The 14,835-nt window shown below is 35.4% G+C and overlaps 2 protein-coding genes across 2 annotated transcripts; one reads left to right on the top strand and one right to left on the bottom strand.

The window, feature by feature from the left end:
* Positions 1–6,753: 6,753 nt before the first annotated feature.
* On the bottom strand, positions 6,754–7,536 carry LOC113360644 (protein PELPK1-like). Its single transcript, XM_026604131.1, has one exon. The coding sequence runs from the start codon at positions 7,534–7,536 to the stop codon at positions 6,754–6,756; it is 783 nt and encodes a 260-aa protein (XP_026459916.1).
* A 3,242-nt stretch (positions 7,537–10,778) lies between these two features.
* On the top strand, positions 10,779–14,028 carry LOC113360643. Its single transcript, XM_026604130.1, has 6 exons — positions 10,779–11,346; positions 12,336–12,487; positions 12,603–12,761; positions 13,316–13,522; positions 13,637–13,852; positions 13,957–14,028. The coding sequence occupies exons 1-6, from the start codon at positions 10,779–10,781 to the stop codon at positions 14,026–14,028; spliced, it is 1,374 nt and encodes a 457-aa protein (XP_026459915.1).
* Positions 14,029–14,835: the final 807 nt, after the last annotated feature.

The following is a 14,835-nucleotide window of genomic DNA, read 5'->3' as shown; positions in this document are numbered from 1 at the left end:
TGATTAAATTTGATACTGAAATCGATAAAAGGTTCTTCCATGGGAGTGATTGTAATGGACTCATTGGGTTCTCTAGGTTAGAAGGACTTGCCGGTAAGCAAAAGAGTTTTGCTGATATCTTTCAGGTGACCTGCTTTTACTATCTTCAATAGTTTTTCTTTTTTAAGTTTTTTGGTTTGTGTTATGTATTATAATTTGGATCAGTTTACATGACCAGGCTCAATATTTGATTTTTATACCATCACTAGACTAGTTTGCTCTGCCTCTTGCGAGGATTGAGTGGAATACCGAAGTAAATTGGAAGTATCATCATATTAGAATAAAAGTGGATTCCTTATTGAGATTTTAATGCGTTCAATAGCCTTTTCCTGTTCGTTTGATGTTTCTTGCAGTGGTATTGTATACCTTAGATATTACCAAGCTCAAAATTTTAATTGTGCGTTGATTTTAAGGCTAAAGGGTTGAATATGACTTATACCTTAGACATTCGTGTGTATGTTACTCATTATAAGTCTCATATGGTGAATTTGTTATTAGTTTTTTTGGAAAATCACTAGTTAACTCGAATTACCTTTAATCAGCATGTTAGATTAGTGGTGCAAGCCATGGTTTTAAAAAGTCGCCTCGCGCTTTAACACCTATTTTTTGTGTTTTTATGCAGTACATATCGACACGTACTAGGTTTTCACTTAGTACATATTAATGTCTGCTAGCTTTTTATGTAGTACATATCAATGCCTATTAGGTTTTTACACAGTACATATCAATGCGTTGATTTGCCGATTTTCAGAACTGAGGCTTCTTTGGAAGACGAATCGAATGGGTTAGTGAAGATACGGAACTCAGATGATTTTAATCTTAGTTTCAGCATCTCTTCAGTTGGCTGAACCCTTGTAGCTTTGGATTTAAGATGCTAAAAATATGAAACTTTTTTTGCCTGTAAGTATCTAATCGCTACATATCAACATGAAACTTTTTTTGCCTGTAAGTATCTAATCGCTACATATCAACATGTACTAGGTTTTCACTCTGTACATGTGAATATGTACTAGGGTTTTCACTTTGGACATGTGAATATGTGGTTATCCAACAATACGGGGGATATTTACTAAGTTTTTAATCGCTACATATCAATATGTACTAGGTTTTCACTCTGTACATGTGAATATGTTCTAGGGTTTCACTATGTACAAATCAATATGTACTGCTGCAAAGGAAACCCGAGACTCGCAAGAGGTACAAATTGATCTTGACATTTTGCACTGTAGGGTAGATTTTTCCGTTTTAAGAGCATCTCATTTTGTATCATAGGCAATCATATCATTAGGGTTATGTTTACCTGAAATTGAGTTTCATAGCATTTTCGTTAATACATATTCGTATTTTGTCACTACAAATTTTGTCATTGAATATGTAACCCCAAACTAGTAGTATTGAAGCATACTTTTGGGAATTATCAGGTCTTTTGGATCAAATAATACATTGATCAATCTACTAGGGTTTCACTCAGTACATATCGGTATATACTTGGTTTCACTTGGTACATATCAATATGTAATGTAGTTGGTTGAGTTACGTTTTTAGTGGGTTTTCACTTGGTACAGATAAATATGTATTGTAGTTGGCTGAGTTTCGTTTTAGTACATATCGGTATGTACTGTGGGATCGATCATACACTTTATCCTTTAGTACATATCAATATGTACTGCTGAATCATACATAACTAGATTTGTGGTGCGTATCCAAGAGTAAATATATAATTAAGACTTCTTAACGGGGGTCGAGGGGGCATCGCCCCCTCGTAAACAAGAAATTTATTTAATTGAATGGATCAAGATCCTATTGGTTACTCAACTACTGGTATAATATGAAGAAAAATCATATTTGCAGCTTTTAGTATGACGGAATATTCATCTCTGTCTCATGTTTGCAGCTTTTAGTATTAAGGAAAATCAGTTTGGTTGAGTTTTATCCTTCGTAATTCTTGAACAACGATGGCTAAATCATAAATTTTATGGTAATGCAGTAGCGCACTCAAGCATATGTACCAAGTTAAAATGAACTTTGTGTACATTCATTCCAATTACGTGAGTACTGTCCACCGTAAGTCAGTTATTTGAACCCTTTGTTTATATTTAACGTATTAGTACTATGTTTACAAGAGCTTCCTGTCAAATCTATTACAGAAATGGATGCGCTCAGTGGTACAAGCTTGCTAGACTAATTTTAGTCAAAATATTTTTTCACTAGGAATAGTTGAGAGACATAATAAAGTACTGAGCGAATTTTCATTTTTCCATTATCCAACGGTACATATGTGATATATAATGAAAGTAATATGTTTGTTGTGCATCTACAATAGTATCCATTTTTGTCTAAGATCTCTAAGTTTATAAATCTAATATGCCGTTTTTGTTTTTTCAATTGAGTACATATTTTGATGTATCGGAATGGAAATGAACTATGCGTTTGATGGACTGCAGGGAAATGACTAACAAATATGCATAAGAAGGGGTAAGCATGGAGATAAAGGCACTATCTTTGCAAGGTTTTGGAAGTACATCTCCATATATAGAGTACATATTATGTTTTGAAAATTCAGTATATTTTTTTTCACAGTACATATGTATATGTACTCTGATAACTAGTAGGTTTTAGCTAAATATATATCGATATTTTATAGGTTTTTACTTAATACATATCAATATGTCTTAGTACATATTAATATGTACTAGGCTTTCAGTTCTTATTTTCTTCACATGTATCTATGTACTGCGATTTTCTGTTTCTATTTGAATTTTATGACAAGTTTCTTTCAAATAAATCTTCATCAGATTAGGTACTTTGTTGACGACAACATATCACACTCCGGGTTTGCGCAGAGAAAATCACACGCCGGGCTTGACAGCTTGCTTACCCGGCATACTATTCACCTGACGCGTGTCACCTTATGGAGAAAGAGGTGTTGCGTGGCGGTGAATTGTGCAACCACATTTTAAGATATAACTCTAGAATATGCTAAACCAGATCCTCACACTCCAAAAAAAGGCTCATCCAACGGAATTTCTTATTTTTAATAGAATTAATAATAGACTTGAACTTGTCGTACTTGATAAGTTTCCAGGAAGGATGTATATTGTTAGTAAAATGGTCATTTTTGTTTATTTTCTTCCTATTAGTCGTTGTTAAAGGAGATCTTTTGCAGGGTCTGGATAAGACCTCGTATAAGGGATAATTTTATGCCTTTTTCTCCTCTTCCATGCTGCAGATTGTCTGCATTATCTTTTGATTTTGTTAATGAAAAACTGCTGATCATTTTTAACAATACCTAGTTTATGATATTTTTTTGTAGTCCTTTCTGTTCTAAAAAATTCTGAGTATAAAGTTCCAATTTTCTTATGTGTGTCATTTTTTACATTACATGCAAATATGTATTGTAGGTATTCAATGCTTCTTACTTATTTTTCAGTCTTCATAATGACAGTATAGAACGACAATATAACACTGCAAATAATGGTTAAGAAAAAAAAAACACTGCAAATAAAAAGCATGACATTTGCATTGAATCTGAAAGAGCGATTACAAGTTGTTTTAAAAAAAAAAAATAGATTCTGATAGATGAACATACTTCATCATTTACATTATAAGATTTTAAAATTCCGAACTTATAAGTAATGCCAACTAAAATCTACTTTAGGGAAAGTTTTCATAAAATGGATTCAAATTTTTTTTGGTGACAAAAACAGTGTTGTTGGCATTGTAAGCACACCATAATATTTGATGGCTCTGAAGAAAAGTGCTTGATGAGGGGCAACTGCTCTTTTCCTGCAGTGAGTTAGCATAATCCCCCAAGTTAGCAATTCCGAGCGCCTAGTACAAAATCACCAGTTGCAAGATCAATAGGTCTTGGAAGATAAATATGTGGAATAAACTATGAGTACCTATAGGATCCCACATACGACATGTTTTATCATCTGATGACATGTGCGAAAAAGAGAAACAACGACATATAAATTACAAAGCAATGTAAAATCAAACAAAATACGCACTGCTATTTCATATTATCGTAAACAAAACGGTCGATCTATATAGATAACTAGTTATGCAGTACATGGGAAATATGGCTGACTGTTTTCATGTAGTACATATCATAGCCACTGCTTTCAACCAGTACATATCAGTATCTACTGTGGTATCATAATAATGGTACATATTTGTTCATACTAGGGTTTATAAAGTATACATTGACATGTAGTGCACAAATTGATGCAATACATATATGTATCTACTGCTCTCATCAAGTACATATCAGCTTATATAGGGGTTTATACAGTACATAATGATATGTACTGTGTCAATCAATAAAAATGATGTGAGTAATAATGATAAACCAGCACGAATTTTCAGGCAATGAATCATAAGAATTAAAAAGAAACATGTACTGCAGTTTTTACCAGTACATATGGATTTTTCTTTCATATTAGTTGTATAATCAACAAGGTTATAACATAAGAAAACGAAGTAACAAGAACATGGTGATATGTACTGACGAATACGTACTTTCAACAATATATATGTAATCTATTTGAGAACACTGCATATTTATTTTCACTAATACATATTCGTATTAATATGTCCTCAAGCTTTTAACTCTAGTACAAAGTAACCTATATTTATCAGATATAGCATGAACTTAAAATTTAAGAATAAACTACTGCATAAATCAGCAAAATCATATGAGTAATAATGATAAACCACCACAAATTTTCAGGCAATGAATCATCAAAATTACGAAGAATCACTGAGAGGAACAAAACAGATTCAATATAAGGATCGAGAGGATGCATTATATACACAACACAACTTAACAACAGGATGCATTACAATTTAAAGTGAAAAAACGTACCACGTTTCAATATTGACCATGTTTCTCATTTCTTTCCATGTGTTGGTCCTCTAGACATAAAATCCGCAACTTCTGAACCTAGAAAACAGTTGGTAAAGCTTCACATTTTCATTTTCATAAAAGTATCCTTTTCATTTTCATAAACACATATAACATGTTTTTTGTTGGTATATAAGCATCTAGGTACAAGGGTTTATCCAGTACATATATATATGTAAGCATAAACTAGAATTTTTGCATACATGATGGTATGTACTGCATCTAAAAATTACTCTTTCCCTAAGTACATATCATGATAAACTGGTGCATCTAAAAATCACACTTTTTCAAGCATGAACTAAGGGTTCATATAGTACGTATCAGTACATAATTAAGCTCAAGAATTAAGCATTAAGCATTAAGAAATCACTACATATTGATATGTATCAACATTAAGAATTAAGAATATATATAAGAGTAATATTGATATGTAATTCAAGTAACACAACAATGATATGACAAATTTTCTTATACCGATGGTCTGCTGCGTAACAAAGATCGTATAGTTATGCCATCAATATGTACTGTTTGATTTAATGGTTCTACTAAAAATCAAAAATCATACAGTACACATGTTGGATTGCATTACCTTGTTTTAGCAGAAACACCAGGTTTCTTTGATTTCGCCTTCTTAACAGATTCGTTGTTCTTCCTTGATTTGGTTTCACAAGTAGATTTCTTCTTCTGATTCTTTGACCCTGGTTGAGAATCAGGAGTACTTGTTTCTTTCAATCTTTTTTAACCATTTACTTCGAGAATTTCAGATCACAACACTTTAAGAATTTCAGTAAGAAAACGAATTTATGAGTAACAGGAAAACGAATCATAAAATCAGATCCAAAATGAATCTCCATCAGAACAACTATGTCAATCTTATACGATTTTTCGTTTAGATCTGATTTTTTTCAGTTGATTTTGTGATGGTTTGAACGGATTTTTGTAATGATTTTATCAAATCTAGGGTTTTGTCGTTGATTTTTCTTTTGTTTGTTGATGACCGATTAAGAAGATCACTTGAATACGATGAGGTAGAAAAAAAATGAGAGGAATTAACAGGGAAAAGTTATTTAATGGAAGAATTGCAGAGAGAGGTTGGTTCTTTAGTATTCACACGTATAATAAAAAGGGTAATCGGGTCTTTTTGCAAAGACCATAACTTTTTTGGACCTCCTATTAAATGTTTTTTCTGGATGGACTACAGACTAACCCGGGTCGGGTTTTATGGACTAAACAGGAAATTTCTCATGTTGGATTGGTTCCGTATGACAACTTTTGTTACCCATCATCAGTGGGTTACGTGGTGGGTGAGGTCAAAACCGACCCAAACCGACCCATGTGCAGCCCTAGTCATAGCATAGCCACAGTGCCATAGTTGATTAACCCATGACTCCTGGAGGACTCCCTTTGCATAATATAGGTGCATTTCGCTTTACACCCCTATATCCAATTTTAAAGAATATTATCAAATTATATGCATTGTATTGTGTTCTATTCATATCAAACAGAGTTCATTCATTTATATTGCTCGCGGAGAACTGTTGCTGAATGATCAATACAATAGACACAAATCCCTCTGGATAAGCAAACGAATACACCCAATCTAGCAATTAAACAAACAACAATAGTATACGGCATCAATATGAGCCAAACCTTACAGAAAAATATGAAGACAAGCAAGTTACATATGACGTGTACGAACCATAAATCATCATCAACCAAATTGAATAAAAAAGCTCGAAAATCAGAAACTCAAATGTAAACACATAGCCTCCAAAGCTGCCACCACTTCATTTGGGAGAACTATTTAATCAAGGGGTGTGAGGAAGTGTGGATTTTGGAAGAGAAGGCAATTCTGGCAGTTTTGGAATTTCGAATTTGGGCAATGGTGCTAGTTCAGGTTTAGGCACTTCAGGCTTAGGGAATTGGTTCTTCGCAGGTTTAGGGAGTTCTGTCTTTGGGACTTCAGGCTTAGGGAGTTCTATCTTAGGCAATACAGGCTTGGGTAATTCAGTCTCCGGCACTTCAAGATTGGGAAATTCAGGCTTTGGGAGTTCTGTCTTGGGCAATTCAAAGTTGGGTAATTGCATCTTCGGCAATTGAGTTTTTGGTAGCTCGGGCACTGGAAGAGTAGTAGGCACTTCAAATTTCGGCAATACAGGTTTCGGCAAAGTTGGAACGCCAAGCTTTGGCACCTCTGAATTCGCGGTTAAAGATGCTGCTTCCGTCTTCGGCAGTGATGGCAGTTCGAGCTTGGGTAGAGATGGAATTTGACTCTTAGGAAATGATGGCAACTCAGGTTTTGGTAAAGATGGGATGTCAATCTTAGGGAATGTTGGCAACTCTGGCTTCGATAAGGACGGGATGTCAATCTTCGGCAACTCTGGCTTTGGAAAATTTGGGATCTCAGGTAATGGTGGTAATTCAGACTTAGGAAATGTAAGTTTGGGAATCTCTGGAACAGTTGGTTTTGTTTCCAACAGATAACGAGCTGCTTGAACCACCGTTACGTGATTGCCATGAATGAGAAACAAACAACTAATCATGACAAACAAAGAAAAGATAGACGCAGGGTTGTGATAATGAGCAGCCATGGCTGATGATGATGAATAATGAAAGCTTAGTATTACAAATGGTTATGGAAGGAAAGAAAACAGAATGGTTGAGAGTGAATGAATGGAAAATGTGTTTGCATGATTGGGGTTTTATAAATGGATCCTCTCATAAGTTATGTGTCACATAGATTAGATATTGTTAGCTGAAATGTGAGATGACAAGTCAATGCAGTAGGAGAGACTTTTCTAACTTGTGTTTAATTAGTTAAACTTCTCACCTGTCCTTTACAAAGATATATGGGATATTAAACTTAAGACTGTGGATTCAATTTCAAACCACTAAGAAGTTTTCACTGCAGTAAAATGGTGAAAAATTCACTGCAAACGATAAGCAGCTTGCTTAAACTTGACTTTACAGATACAGAGATCCCTTGGTCAAAGGTTATGCACCATTTCTGGATTGTGAAGTATTATTGGCTTAGGGGACTGGTATAAATTTCCCAGCATACTGCTAAAGGCCAACTGTAAAAAGGCAAGACAAAGACGAGTTTTGATTAGTCATCCAAAAGATAATTAGGAAACATACATAGAAGGGAAAGTAAAAAAGGTATAAAAAAAATAATCATCGGAGGCCCATGTAAGCGGTTTCCGAATCACCGGAGGTTCAGAGTTTCAGGTGGATCTCATGTTTGAAAATGTAAGAGAGTCTTTGGTGCAACTAGGCGTGAGCTGGGTGCATCCTCCTGCTTTGCTATTCTGCTTGCATCGCCCCATCATGGTGTTGGGAGAAAAGACTGAGGATATCCAAGTCTTTCTGCTTTCGGCTGACCTTGAGAAAGGCGGGCGGCGTCGTGATGAAGAATTATTCAACTTTGCCCGCGAAGTTGGAGAAAATCATCGGACTTGCGGGACTAGATTTCCGATACATTTCCAGGCGCTAGAGAATTCTGCAATTTATGGGGTTTCTTCGCCTAAATCAGCACCCATGCCTTGACTAATTCTGCCATAGTTGTGATTCTAAAAGAACCACCTTTCTTTGTGATCCGACTGCGCGACGTAGAGATTGTTAATCTGACACACCGTCAACCTGATGAAATTGACATGACAATCGTATTTGAAGACTTCAACCGTGGCGTATATCAAATTTGTTTGATTCCATCCACATTTCTCACTGACATAAAACGTGGTCTTAATTTTGGTCTTAATCCTTAGATCTCGAGGATGATCTTACTTTGGCCTACTATCCGTCAGTGATATGGTGAAGGAGTAGAAAACAAAGCAGGGAGTAAATTTGTTGCTCTACTGTTGACCTCTTCAGGGGTCTTCACAAACATTCCTAAGGGGTATATTTTAAGATTTTAGGATCTAATTTTTGGCACATCTAAAATTGTACTCCCTCCGTTTCTTTTTTATAGGCTGGTATGGGATAGCGGGGAGATTAAGAATTTTTTCATTCCGCCGTTTTTTGTGTTTCTTTCCATTTTTACCCTTATCTAATCAATTCGTCTCTCCAAAACAACGAAATTCAAAAGGGATTTCTCTTTGAAATTGAGAATAAGAAAACAACTCTTTCAGATTCACCATGAATGTTTTCTGGATCTGTTGAATCGAATTAAAGATGGATATCAATGTTTCCTAAAGAAACAAGATGAATCAGATTGTTCAAATAAAAAAAAAATTGATTAACTAAAGAAGAAGTTGAGAAGCGTCGTCAGATTGTTTAAGGGTTTGAATAAATTTGAGAAACATGATGGTCCTTCAATTTGGAGTTTGGTTTTAGATCAGTTTAATGATACTGATCTCGTTTCTCATTTTTCTCCCTTCAAAAACCTAGCAAGCTCAGCTTCTGTTGGTGCTTGGAGAAACCTTGCTTCCATTTCAGGTAATTTTAAATTTTAAAGATGAGTTCGGTACTTAGTTCGAAAATTGAATTCAGTTTATTGTTTTGCGTTGATGAAAATCGAGCGAGATTTTGATTGGAGTAAGTTTTTTCATGGTGAATGATTTTTGAAATTCGATGAAACTGTATTCTTGTTCCGAGATTTCCTTGAAATTCAAATGAATCTACAGTAGAAATTTCAGATTCTCGGCTCTGTTTTTGATGTTCTCTTGTTGGAGTATTTTTCTTCTATTTCTACTTTCATGAATTCAGATCATAATTCTCATGAATTCAGATTAGGAAAAGAGAATTTTATCAGAAGTTTTTGTTGTTAAATTTTGGGGGTCTTGGATTTGGGGATTTGGTGATATCAGACAGGAAATCTCAGATTTAGATGAAGGGAGTTCATACCATAGAGTTGCCAAACACCGCGAAGATCTCTGTGTCACATGATTCTAACAGCACTGTAAACTACTCACAGCACTGTAACCTCAAATGAGTTCATACCATAGAGTAGCAATTAGGATTTCATTTTGGCAACCAGTTTTGGGTGTACTATTAACAAAATGTCACTCAGCCACTAGTGGCAGGAACTCCACTACATATCAATTTCTCTAGTTCAATTCTTAACTGGGCTACAATCTTTATGTAGTTTTTCTTTTAGATGTAACTTTCTGCCAGAGGTAGCACTCTACATTATTTTCTCATGTCATGTCTTTCAATAAAAAAATTGAAAATAAAATTTATATCAGCAGGAAGAGAAATGTGAAACTATCACCAAAGCTTTAACATTGTGAGCATTATTCTTGATCAGATTTGGAGTTTTCAGATGACTAGTTATGGTTACTCTTTGTGTATTGTTTCTTTTTCAGATAACTTTGTAGGGTATGCACAATTAGCGACAGGGGTTGATGTTGTTTACATGGTCTGCGGAAAATGGATGGATGAATTCCAGCTGATATTAAAGTATTGAATCTGAGTGAACTGTGTTGATGAATTCCAACTATTATTCTCAGTGTGTGTCAATGGGGATTCACCCTTTACGTGTTTGATAAAATTACCGAGTGAAATGGGTTTTGACTTGAATCAAATTCCTGAGGATAATCTATCTCAAGGTAATTTTCCATCTCCAATTACAATTCAATCTCCAACTATTAATGATTCAAATCAATATTGTCTCATCGATTTAAACGAATGTTACCCGGAAGAAGATGATGATGGTGATAGTGAAGAAGAAGAAGAAGAAGAAGAAGAAGAAGAAGAAGAAGAAGAGGAAGAAGAAGAGGAAGAAGAGGGGGAGGAGGAAGAGATACACTTGGGTTTTGATGGTAAGATTGGAATATGGCCTTTTGTTGTTAAAGAAGCCGCAAAAAGGAGCAGCAAAAACCGCAAAGCTGGGACAATGGAAACCAAGGCCATGAAATCTGTTGACAAAGAGGTTATGAGGTGTTTTTTGATTGAGAAATTGCTGCCTGCTATCAAGAAGAAATGGCCGTTTAATAATTGTAAGAAGATCTTTATACAACAAGACAATGCAAAACCACATGTCCACGAGAATGATAAAAAATTTATGGGAGCGGTTAAAAGTTACGGGTTGGATATAGAGTTGTTGTGTCAACCTCCAAACAGCCCCGATTTGAATGTTTTAGACCTTGGGTTCTTTAGCGCTATATCTGCACTTCATCATACTGATGCTCCAACCACAGTAGATGAGTTTATCGCAAGTGTTACGAGAGCGTTTGAAAATTTCTCGGTTAAAGACGCAAATAATGTTTTCATAACATTACAATCTTGCATGAAGGAGATTCTTAGAATCAAGGGTGGAATTCACTACAAGATTCCTCATATGCATAAATGGCGTTTAATTAGAGATGGCCAACTCCCTAATGTACTTGACTGTGATCCTCAAGTATTGAATGAGGCCTGGGAATTTATGAAGGAGTATGAAATTACGCAAGAAAGTTCTTCAGGTATGTGATTTCAAACTTGTTTTTACCTTTGATGCGTTGTGCTTTAAAGATAATTTGAGTCAGTTTTTTTTTCCTTCCTGTGACCATGTCGGAGAAGATTCAACACGGTGAGCTAATAGATCAAAAGGAACTGATATATGTACATATTTACCCATCTTGATCTGCTAGTGACCGTGTACTTCTATTAGCATAAATAAAGGCCAGGGGTTGAACTCAGTTGGTTGAATGTCTACATCCTTATCTGTAGATGTATCTATTGCTGCCCTGTGTTCATCATAGTTACCATTGTATTTGTAAGACCGTACATCACCCCATGGTGTAGCTTTTACTTCATCACTCAAGTCGAACCATTTTGGAACGAACTTATCAGCATTGGCTTCTCTTCTTTTCTGTTCATTTCTCTGTCTTGCCTCGATGCTGTATGTTTTGTTCACATGTAAGACATTTGAAAAGCGTTAAAACATCCACAAGGTTTGTCCTCGGCCAGTGAAAGTCTATTACCAGAAATTAGAATTATAGAGGGGGCAATAACCTGGATTTTTCACGGCTGACTTTGGAGAGATCGCCTTTATTTATCTTGGTACATTAGTTAACTCTCGTGGTACATATTGATTCGATAGTGTTTCATTGAAAATTGAATTACTAGAACCATGATGGATTCTAAAAATCCGTGATTGGTAAGACACATCTGAATTCCTTGTTTCTATTTCAAGTTTTGGTTTCATTCACATTCATAAAGCAAAGCAGTACATTGAAGCAGTGATATGATATCTATCTAGTACCTAATATCTCAACTAAATAATTTTAATTTGCTTCTTGTTATCTCTTCATTTTTTTTTATTTTCCTGTCTGGGACGATCTATGTACATCATTTCCATAAGAAAATCGAAGAAACGGTGTGCATTACTGTAGTTATCTGGCACATATATATGAATTATTAAACACTAACAGCTGCATCCTTCAATGTTTGTCTCCATGGAGTATAATAGTTTTAGACCCTATGAAAGCAAATCAAATGAAGGCGAATACGAAAAGAAAAAGAACGGGCCAGCTTGCTATGGATTTTAAACAAACTATCATCGGCAACGATCTTTACCAGAGCTGGATTGATGATGCCTCTGACCTTGTCGGAAGAAAAAAGGTTTTAATATTGCACCACCTTCTATACAAAAATCTATGACTGGGAACAATACTTGGTGACTCTGCAGTGTTTTCCTTGTAGCTAAAAACACCTTTGTACTATGATGTTTTTGCAGAGAGCCAAATCGATCAATAAAATGAAGATAGCACAGCTCATGGACCTCCCTCCAGTAGCGATTGTATGTGGGTTGGCAGGAAAGCATTGCACAGGGATCTATTATCCGAAGCCATTGCTTGATCTATACAGGGATCTATTACCCAAACCACCTGAACCAGTAAGCTAACCCTTCCCACTACTTTTGTTATTCCTTCTTACATCTGAGTAAATTTCATTTCCGCCGTTTGTTAAGAAATAAACAGGATACGTTTTCTGTAAACTCCTGATTAGCCGTGCAGCATCTGGTTGGAAAGTTGAGAAGATAATAGGTCTATCTTTAGCATACTCAAACACCACTTTTAAGACTGCTTGAAGAGCATGAACTAGTTCTTCCTCCTTGTAGATAACATAGTCATCGAACTTCAACTCGATACTGAATCCCAAAGATAAATTAACCTTCTCAAATGCCTCTTGCTACGTGCATAGAGAGTCATCATTTTCAACTTTCCAGTTGAAAATTCTACCATCTTTAGTCTTTCTAATCAGTGATTTACCAGCCTAAAATCGATTTTTGCTTAAGAGTACCTTGCTATACAGTTTATTTGAATTGCACGTCATGAGCCTAGCTTTCAATTTTTAAATATGATGGTGGCTTCAAATTGGTTGTATAGAATGCAGATGTATGTGTGAGAATGTACCTGATTTAGAATTCTCTTTGTGTGTTCTGATTAGGTCGTTCCGCTTATCCCAATTGAAGAAAACAATGGCTTTGGTGCTCAATGGTTAAGGCCATTACTGGAAGCAAACTATTTCATTCCTTGTAGAGACCATGGGGAAGAAATGTCTAAAAGTGAATCCAAATATTTCTGCTTGGATTGTATGGGTAAATCCATTTGTTCTTACTGTCTGATTCATCATAGAGAACATCGCATTGTTCAAGTAAGTTCTCTCAGTTTTTTTTTTTTATTGTATGGGTTTCCACTCTAACTACCACAACGTAAGTAAGTACTCAACATACATGAGTACGTAACATTTTTGTTCCGCCAATTGCAGATAAGGAGGTCTAACTACCACAATGTTATAAGGGTTAATGAAGTTCAGAAGCACGTAGACATTTCTGGTGTTCAACATTATGTAATTAACAATACTGAAATCGTTTTTCTCAACGAACGCCCTCAATTAAGACATGGTAAAAGAGTTACAAATACATGTGAAATTTGTGGCAGGACCTTGCTTGGTTCATTCAGATTTTGTTCTTTGAGTTGCAAGGTAATTATCATTACACAGAACCCGTCACTTGAATGGCGCTATAGGTTACGCATCAGCTCCCGCATTGAAAATATTTGAATAATTATGTTTGCACATACGTACAGGCAAAGAAGATGATGCACGTTGTCGAGAAAGCTATGGAATCTGTGGAAAAGCTTTCCAAAGCTATGATGTAGGCTGTCGAGTAGATCACAGAGTTGTGTAGACGGCCAAATGTTGGAATTCTCATCAGTACCTCTCTGGCCAGCATAGTCAGATTTAGTAATTGGAGTATTATAGCCCCAGATTCTGGTTTCTTTTTTTTTGGGTGGTACCACCATTGTTCTCCTGGCTTGGAGTTATGTGTTTTTTCCCATTTTGGTTGATTAAAAACTTGCCTAGGCTAGTCAGGGTCAGTAATTTAATGATTGTGTTTTCTCCCAAGTTACAATACTGGCCAGTATTGAATGTACTCTATGATCATTTCCTCCATGATCACTCCATTGAGTAGATTGAGTATGAGAAATCCATACTGTGGAATTACAATTACAGTAACAATTACAGTAACTCCATACTTCCCATCTCTTTAAATTACAATTACAGTAACAAACTCAACTCCATTCTCCATATTCTTTAATGAGAACTTTCCATAAGTTTTCAATCGGAAAAGAAACTTCACTCATTTTCTCCATCCACAGTGGATTACTACTCCACAACCACAACCACCATCACAATTGAGTAACCAACGCTTTTAACCCTTTCACCGAAACAAAGTCTCAAGACTCAAAAATCTCTCAAAACCACATCCACAACCACAACCACCATCACAACTTAGATCCCCAATGGCACTAAGAAACAACATAACATCACTTAAAGTATGTTGATTTTAGATTTATAATCATTGAGTCTTGTTCTGCAAACCCATTCATTGAATTTCAAAACCATTGAGTACAAAATATTTTCAGTTGATTTGTGGATTTACTGACGAACAAAACCAAATGAAT

The sequence above is a fragment of the Papaver somniferum genome, chromosome 3, assembly GCF_003573695.1.
Source record: "Papaver somniferum cultivar HN1 chromosome 3, ASM357369v1, whole genome shotgun sequence".
NCBI classification, from domain to species: Eukaryota; Viridiplantae; Streptophyta; class Magnoliopsida; order Ranunculales; family Papaveraceae; genus Papaver; species Papaver somniferum.
This window is presented reverse-complemented; position numbering and strand designations above follow the sequence as displayed.